General features: G+C 40.9%; 1 protein-coding gene across 1 annotated transcript; it reads left to right on the forward strand.

Annotated features, from left to right (window-relative positions):
* The first annotated feature begins 3,626 nt into the window (after nt 1-3,626).
* bri3 (brain protein I3) lies at nt 3,627-8,867 on the forward strand. Its single transcript, XM_063471735.1, has 3 exons — nt 3,627-4,224; nt 5,256-5,364; nt 7,530-8,867. Exons 1-3 carry the CDS (start codon nt 4,062-4,064, stop codon nt 7,660-7,662), a joined length of 405 nt encoding a protein of 134 aa, XP_063327805.1. The 5' UTR covers nt 3,627-4,061; the 3' UTR covers nt 7,663-8,867.
* The last annotated feature ends 538 nt before the right edge of the window (nt 8,868-9,405 follow it).

Consider the following 9,405-nt stretch of genomic DNA (forward strand, 5'->3'; position numbering starts at 1 on the left):
TCATCCAATTGAGTGGGCTCACTCACAATTTTGCCCCAAAACACAGCCATGAATAAAGGATGGTACCAAAACACCCTCCAACAGCAACTTCTTCCAACAATCCAACAACAGTTTGGTGAAGAACAATGCATTTTCCAGCACGATGGAGCACTGTGCCATAAGGCAAAAGTGATAACTAAGTGGCTCGGGGAACAAAACGTTGAAATTTTGGGTCCATGGCCTGGAAACTCCCCAGATCTTAATCCCATTGAGAACTTGTGGTCAATCCTCAAGAGGCGGATGGACAAACAAAAACCCACTAATTCTGACAAACTCCAAGAAGTGATTATGACAGAATGGGTTGCTATCAGTCAGGATTTGGCCCAGAAGTTGATTGAGAGCATGCCCAGTCGAATTGCAGAGGTCCTGAAAAAGAAGGGCCAACACTGCAAATACTGACTCTTTGCATAAATGTCATGTAATTGTCGATAAAAGCCTTTGAAACGTATGAAGTGCTTGTTATTATATTTCAGTACATCACAGAAACAACTGAAACAAAGATCCAAAAGCAGTTTAGCAGAAAACTTTGTGAAAACTAATATTTGTGTCATTCTCAAAACTTTTGGCCACGACTGTATTTTGGAACTAGTAAATCTGCCCATCTCTAAAGCACTTTGGGTCTTTTGTTTTTAAAAATGTGCAATAAACTATAAATAAAATAGACATGACAGTGAACACAGAAAGGTTCAGACATTTTTCATAGTGCATGTTTGAGGTTTAGAGGATAGAAACAAAAATATCGATCCTATCGCGTTAGTATCAATCTGATACCAGCGCTGGTATCGGTACTAGTGATATTTAGGTTGATTAGCCTGGTACAAACAACAGCAACACACAGACGACTCACAAACACTGTAAGATTAACTGTACTAACAGCTGGTCCAAGCAGTGTCTGCCAAGTTTTGATGGATGATTAAACCTTTTGTGGTGTTTGGGTCTGTTTGGCTTTGTCCCCTTAGTTTTGCCTCTTCCTGCATGGTGTTTCCTGCATGAGGTTCAAACATTGTTACATTATAAACACCAAAACATGTCTGTGCCCACATTCCAACACATTTTTCTCTCTGTTTTTGGTGAAACACTATATTTCCTCACACTCTACTGCAGCTGAAAATCAGGGGTAGGGAACCACAAATAAATAGCTTGCTAGGGTGACTCCTTACTGATTAGTTAGCAAGTTAGCAAAGAGATCCTCTGCTCAGAGAACTGCAGTAATTTTAGAGGAGAGACAAGATTTGGAAGATGATGAAGAGTTTTCACAAGTCCTTTTGTCTTTTTTGGATAAGACAGTGCAGACAGATGTGTCTATCCTACTCACAATGGCCTTAAAATATGAATGAAAAATGAAGTTTGAGTTTTGATAAATTAGCAGGTTAAATGTGTTACATTCAGATATGTTCATAGATGCTAATCTGGAAGTGCTTCTAAGCCCTTATCCGGTCAACTTGACTGTTTTATTAGACCGGACATGGTCAGAGTTGCTTTCCCCTCACTATCATTGTCAACAGCTTTCTTTGCTAATTTGTTGCATGAGTTTATAACTGTGTCACACTCCATCTTCTCTACATCACCCTCATTGGCTAAGGTGGTTAGCCAGAGGAAACTCATCTGATACAATGATAAATCACTGAAACTGGTTCACTTGCTAATGCTAGCTGTGTTTCCACACACAGTGCAGATTCCAACTGATATTAGAGCACTGAAAGCAGAGCCATCGGCAGCTTGCCTTGAACATTGCTCTCCCACAGGTTTAGCTTGCCTTGAACATTGCTCTCCCACAGGTTTAGCTTGCCTTGAACATTGCTCTCCCACAGGTTTACCATGAAAGAACAGAGGTTTATCCAATGCGCATGAGAAAACCACCAGACAAAAGCTTCTGGCCTCTCAGCTTTCCCAGCTAAGGTCATTGTTACCAGAAGATGGACACCATTGAAAAACAGAGAGGGCTACAGTTCCCTATGAGTAGAAAACAAGCCAGATTTCAATGACAGTGGCCACAAGATGGCAGCAGAGTATGGACACAAACAGGCAAAGAGCTTCATGGAGGTGAGGTGCTGAGGAGCTGAGATGAAAGGAGGGAGTTTGCTTTACTTTGGTATGTTTTAATTAATGCATTTCTTTTAAAGATTTGCCCTGACAGCTGTGTCCAAGATGGACACAGCATAGAGGACTCAAGTGAAAGAAGTATACATGTAACACACACACACACACACACACACACACACACACACACACACACACACACACACACACACACACACACACACACACACACAGCTATTTGTTTAATGGGGTCAATTTCTAGTCAATTTCTAATTCACTTCAAAGAAAGAAAGGCCTGTAGTGACCCCACACCTGCTTAATTTATATTTGGTCCATCCATATCCTGATTATGATTGACTCTTCCTTTGTTTTTGTTTTTCTCCATACTTGGTCACAAAACACAAGTTGCCCTCTTGTTCATAAATGTACTCAGGCAGAGTTAAATTCCAAATTATAAACCAATTAAAAATAAACAGCTGTTATGTATCTTTACATAAATGTCAAGGATGTGCTGTGCAGCAAGCAGAGGTAGGACCCAAACATAGGACTCAGAGACAAGGGAATTAACTTAGGAAGGCATTTGCTGTGACACTGAACTCTATAAGAGGTACAAAGAAACACTAAAAGAAAGAAACAAACAAAGGAGAACTTCCGCTGAGATGAGAGAAAAAACAAATGTTAAGACAAGACTGATTAACCACAAGAGGAGACTAGACACTGATGGAGAGAAACTCAGAAATCACAAAGAGCTGAAGACTAACTAAAACATACTTAATACAAGGCGTAAAAATAACCATGAATATGAGAAGCACTGAATATTCAAAGATAAACAGCACTCTGCCCACAAACTAGAAAACACTGGGTCATAGACCCCGTACCATAACAATAAATTATTATATGTGTGCTGAGTCAATAACACTGGAATGTGGTGGGTGCACCAGACTGGGCAACATAACAAAAGTATAAATACCACCCAAGAGTTGATGTTCCCATATAATATATTGATGCCCTTTGCTTACCAGGCATATGGTCACATGTGGCACCCACAATGCTACACTTCAGGCTTCGAAACTAGATGTTACAAAATCATTTCCCATTCTCAAAACTATCCTTTGCTACTTCCATATTGAATTTGCTTGCAATACATTTCAGCACATACATTTTTTTTAATAATCTGCTGATAATGACTGGTTGCCATTGCCAGGAATTTGCTAGATCGTTTAGATTTCTTCAGCACTCCTATCCTCTGATTAAAGATGTGAACTCAATATTATGCAACGCTAGGTAATAATAAGGGCAGCAATTATGTAAGTCACAGAGTAAACAGTTCTGGCTCAGACTCTGAGGCATGGAAACAACAGCCAATATGATGCAAACCATCCCTGAATTATGAGCAGAATATCACCAAATATCAACTGGTACCAGCAGATAATCGCTCTCTTTCTGTCAGTAAACTGCAGGCACTGCAGTGAGCTGCATGCAGCGAGACACACACGGCCTTTTATTTTTTTATGCACTGTCGCTTTAAGAAGCCTTTCACTGCGCAGAGGCGCTACAGCAGCTCATCACATGATTCTTCTCTTGTGACAATCCGAACAGAAAGGAAAAGCCTTTCCGACTTCCAGCTGAGTTTTGCTGAGCTACGATGACAGATGACTGTTGTTTTGGTATCAGAGGACCAACTTTAAGGGGGGAAATGGAGTTGAGTTAACCATTACCAGTCACACTCAGATCATTCCCGTCTGAACTGGACGTTTGGGGTTGTTGCGCCGCCCGGGGGACAAAGTTGGCGCATGGAGAGGGACGAAGTTTCATTTTTGCGCAGCGTATTTTCTTTTATTTTGTCGCCACTGAGTGCTAGCGAACCTCCCGTAGCAACGAACGCCAAATAGTTCAGTTTCGACCCCCTTTGTGTGCATGTTTGTGTGGCTGATTTGAGGTCAGACAACGAGACAAGTTGAGGACACGTTACGTCGGGCGAGATGGTGGACAGCAAACCTCTTCTCCAGGACAGACCGCCCGCCTACAACGCCGTCCCGGGTGCTTACGACTATGGCCCGCAGCAGCAGCAGCAGCAGCAGCAGCACAACTATGGGGCCATCCCCGCTGCGGCCCCGCCGCCCTACGCGTACCCCGCTGGCCAAGGCAAGTAGTCCCATGTATTTCGCTCGTGTCCACGGTTAAAGCGCACACCGGAAAGTAAAGTAACTAACAAAACGTTAACCCACTTCCGTTTATGTTTGAAGGAAGTCTCTTGGGGGCCTTTATATTCTATAAGTCTTTGTGCGCCACGGAGGTTTTTGGCTATAAAAGGAACTTTTCGTGAAACGTGAGAGACTTCGAGTTTCGTCAAAGACTAACCAGTTTCCTTCACAAGGCGCTCCAATGTTGCGCATGCGCTCTATGCGAAAAGATCTGGGTTAACCTGACTTTTTTCTCTCTTGTTTAAATTAGACAATATCCAGATTTAAAGGATTAATAATAAACAAATGCTGAGCTGCACAACTAGATGGAACAGCGTCCTGTCAGCAAATCACCTTTGATTGATAAAATTGTTTTCTTAATTTATTTGGAATCAAAATCATCTAAAGATGTGAAAGTTTTGACATCCAGAAATAATTCTTCTAGAGCGGAGGAGCTATGCTGTTGTATGTCTTTGTACTGCGTGACTGCTGTACATGAAGTACAGGCACTCATCACCTGACTGTGATTGTATAAGGGCGGCATCGAGGAAGCAATCCTGCGCTTAAATCAAGTTCTTGTAATTGCATGAAGCTTCCTGTTTACTGAACCACATGTTTTTGGTCTTCTCAACAGAGAAACTAGTCTGTCTTTTAAGCTTTATGGCACAGTTATCATAAATCAGTGATGTGTGTGTGTCTGTGTGTATACGTGTTTAGTTAAGCTTCAGTTTTCTCTGAATGGCAAACACTTCTGAGAATTCTGGGTATCGTGTCAAAGGTCATTGTCTCACACAAGCATAACTGCAGATGTGGTCTGCAAAGTAAATATGGCCGAAGAGCGAAATCAGCAGCCCTCCAGTTAACACTCCTGTTGGTGCTCAGGGCAGTTTTATTGCAGTCTACGTCAGTAATATCTGATTGTGTTGTTCATGGTAATAAACACGGCCTCTGACCTGCATGTAACTTGTGTCACCTGCTTCTTCTAATCTGCAGGTTACCCAGCAGCCCAGATGCCCCCTGCTGTATCCCAGCAGCCTTACCCTGGGACTTATGCCATCATCCAACCCTCTGTAGTGGTGGTGGGAGGCTGCCCTGCTTGCAGGTGAGGACACGGACGTGTTAGTGCGTGGATAAGGGAGATCTGATAAAAGCTGGTGTGTTGCTGGGTGGGATTCCTAGTTGTACACTGAGGAAGAAGACAGTAAAAAACCAGCTGGTCCACTGATTATTCCCCAGATTAGCACGTGGAGTATCATGTGCTCACCGTGGTTAACCTGGTTTCTGAGAACGGTTCCTTTTGAGGCTCAGTTATGGTCTGAATGTGCACGTCTTAAAACGTGTTTATCCCGTGCAGTTATTTTGCATTTCTATTTTCATTGGTCTGACACGTCTCCCATCAGGCCTGAAGTCTTATCTAACTTTAAGAAGATATGACTTTCAGTTACGGCTGACTGTTTTATGTTGGTTTCACTGTGACTGAGAGTCAGGTGACTTCAGACTCAGACATGTGATGGAGGCAAAGGTGACTGAAGCACACAGTTCACATGAATATCAAATGGAAATGAGATGGACTCTGAATTTGAATAATAAAATGTACTGTATTTCATTTCTAGGGACTTAATTGTATAATTTTAAATTTCTCAAGTTCAACAGGATTATTTATAAATTATTACTAAAACGAGAACGCAGTGGTTTCTGAAAGCTGTTGTCACCAGCCTGTTACGGGAAGTGAGATCCACACATTTATTAAACATAATCTGCTAGAAAAAGGAGAACAAAATAAAATTGGGTGCTAACCTATAACCAGCATGTGACTGAAATTAGAAATGACTGCAGCACAACCAAAAGAGGTGGCTATCTTGAAGGGAAAGCAGCTCATATAAGCTCCAAAAACAGGCAAAGTCATTTCTTTTAATAGATATATTCTTAAGTTTCTGACCCATTTGAATGATTAGCAAATCAAATTCAGATCAGAATATTCCAAATAATAATAAAAAAGCAGTTCTGATGTGTTTTTTCTCAGCTTTCTCAGCTCTGCAACTTAGTGGAATATGAAGTAATGTATTCATATTTCAAGGAGATTGTGGTTGATTGACTCGACTTACTAAGTAGCTAACAATGCCATAAATACTTAACAATAACTAATTTTCTTCTTCACTCTTTTTTTTTTTCTTTTTCTTTTTTAAGCTTTCTATTGAACGTTTCTCCACTTCCTAAAATCAGAATGACGCACAGCTGTGCGGCACTTTATCATTTAAAAGTCGACATACAACCAAACATATTTAGTCTGCCAGCAGTATGTCGGACATTCAGAAGACTTTGAAAAACGCTGACGCAGTTTTAGTCAGCATATGTGGCCATGTTGCTGGGGTCAGTGACGGCCCGTTTCCTGGTACCAGTGTCCAAATAAGTTGTGCAAACACCCATGACATGGCACATCGCACGATAGGTCAAACGGAAATGCAAGTTACTTTATTTTAGGAGCAATATAAAGGTTAAACACAGTTCACTGTCACAGCAGGATCCAGAATTGAGAGAGAGAGAAAGGTCGGTTTTATTTAACTCAATCTGAGACTCTGAGAAGCTACTTCGGAAAGCACCTGCTTTCATTTCTTCATAGACTAGCTGATCGCGCTGCAGGGCCTCCAGCTGATTTACTGGCCCCACTGGTCGGTGTAGTGCAGTCACAGGACCACGGTTAGCTCTTTGTTTACTGTCACTCTGGATAAAAGCTCTTCTGCTTTCCCGTTTCTTCTATTTTTATAGATTATCAATCTTTGTTTCTTCTTTTTTTCTTGTTATAAATCAAAGAGTCTAATATAAGGGACGGCAATCTGACACTTTGTCTGATTGTTTGTTTCTAAGATTTTCCTTTGAGTTTATTAGTTATAATATTGAACCAGATGAGTAAAGAGCTGCTGTTTCACGAATGAGGTCAAACGCCAACTGAACAGTTTCCTCTTGATGACCGTTTAGCCCAAAACATCAGGCGTTGCTCGTACGAGAGGTAATTGGAGAGAGACGAGTGTTCTGGAAAATGTTGTTTGAATCATGTGATGAAGGTCAGAACTCATCAGAAAATCCTCACAGAGGATAAAAAAAATCAGATCGAGGCGTAGGTGTAGACTTGGCTAATAAGATAAATAAAATATTTTAAAGGCTGGAATCACTGCTTTGGCTCTAATGTATGTTGTAGATAAATAGAGTTCCCATCCAAATAGTCCTCACTAATGCTTTCTGGTGTGTGTGTGTGTGTCTGTGTTACAGAGTTGGTGTCCTCGAGGATGACTTCACTTGCCTGGGGATCCTGTGTGCCATCTTCTTCTTCCCCTTGGGTATCCTCTTCTGCTTTGCACTGCGTCAGAGAAGGTGTCCCAATTGTGGCGCCACCTTTGGCTAGGGGGACCAAACTACAGCTCTCATACGCTTCCCATGCGTGTACACACACACACACACACACACACACACACACACACACAGATAATCCAGGATTTTCATTTTGTTTTCTTATCTTTTGTTAATATTGCACATTGCTGTTATGCCATTATGTTATATAAATATATGTATACGACAAATGACGTAGATATTACCATGATTTTCTATTAGAGGCATGTGTAGAAATCTGTTTTCATCCGCGAGCTGAGGATCTACTCTGACATGTGTCCAGCTATTGTCAGTGCCTTCACTACATGCTGAGTGATCATTCGATTCCATCAGTCATGATTTCTTTCGACGATTTCGCTCTTTATCTGAGGATCTGAGCAGATTCCTTTGTTTTGCCAAGTCACATTTAATCAAGGCGTATGTAGTTTTTGTTTTTGCCTGGCCCTTTTTTTTTGTGGGTTAACCTTGTGCTTAGTTCACATTGCACTCAAGAGATCTTTGATGAATTAGCTTTTTGTTTTTTTTCTAGGAAGTTCTTTTGTTCCTTATTTGTATCACATGGAATGACACAGAACATGTTAGAGATGAATATAAATCCCTGGATATAAAGTGTTCCAGTTGAAACCCGAATCAGTGGACTTGAATTAGAGTTTTGTCTGTTTTTGTTTGTTTATATCATTTCTTGGGGCCATATTTGCACTGATTGTACGTCTGATTGTTTTTCTTTTTTTTCCTTTTCTGCTGAGTTGCGCTCTCCAGGGCCAATGCAGACCTCAGGTAGATATAATCTGAAATGCCCACGACTTTACAACCTCAACTGCGTAAGACTTCTTACTTTAAGAGGACACTCAAAGTCAAAGTGAAGACTACTCCTTTAAGAGTTACTTCAAGGAAGCATGCTGAATTTAAAAAACTGAAGCAATCTATCAATAATGTGTATAATATCTGGATTTTTCCTCCGCGACAAGTCAACGTGCACCATTCCTCCCAGCCAGACAATCAAGAATGTCCACGTCTCTGTATCTGCAGTATCACCCCGTCTACGTCTTCCATCGCAGCAAGATGTTATAAAACTGTCCCCCGACAGAAGAAAAGGATCTATAACTGGATGGGAGGGATTTAAACAAATATATCTTGCTTTAGAAAACACACTACGCACGCTGTAATGATTGAGGTTCTTACTTTTTATATGTTATTGTAATTAAAAATGAATACTATCTATATTTTTGACTTCTTGCCTTCTTTTCCCCTCCCAGATAAATGAATGCAGAGGAAAAAACATTTAAAGTCACACTTTTGTTCAGATCAACATAAACAACAAACTGAAGAAATAGATCTTTATTTCCATACAGCAATTTCTGTTAAAGGGTGTAATTGGGTCAGGGGGAAAGTGCACACACTGATGGTTTTGTTATGTGTAGTCAATGAAGCACTGATTTCACCGATAATGTACGATGAGGTGATTGTAACATCTTGCATGGACAGTTTGAAGAATGCAACAGGTAAAACATTTCGCAGTAAGTATGAATGTGTCGTTAAGGCAGAAGTGCGGTCTCCACGCTCCCGTTGTTAAGCTAGATGGCTAAGGACAAAGCATCTGTTGTGCAAATGTATATACAAGAAGGTATATACACAAGAGGACAAGTCACTGTACCACATCGTATCAATATTAAGCATAAACAATCATCTGGACCCGAGGTTGAAATGCAGAGGTCCTGTACAGTACTTTCTTCCACCGTCCTATGGCAACAAATGATCT

Source organism: Pelmatolapia mariae, linkage group LG4 (genome assembly GCF_036321145.2).
Source record: "Pelmatolapia mariae isolate MD_Pm_ZW linkage group LG4, Pm_UMD_F_2, whole genome shotgun sequence".
NCBI classification, from domain to species: domain Eukaryota; kingdom Metazoa; phylum Chordata; class Actinopteri; order Cichliformes; family Cichlidae; genus Pelmatolapia; species Pelmatolapia mariae.

Coding starts and splice junctions, on each gene's coding strand:
- bri3 (XM_063471735.1), top strand. CDS start 4,062: ATGGTGGACAGCAAACCTCTTCTCCAGGACAGACCGCCCGCCTACAAC. Junction 4,225..5,255: donor CGCGTACCCCGCTGGCCAAG/GCAAGTAGTCCC, acceptor TCTAATCTGCAG/GTTACCCAGCAGCCCAGATG. Junction 5,365..7,529: donor GGAGGCTGCCCTGCTTGCAG/GTGAGGACACGG, acceptor TCTGTGTTACAG/AGTTGGTGTCCTCGAGGATG.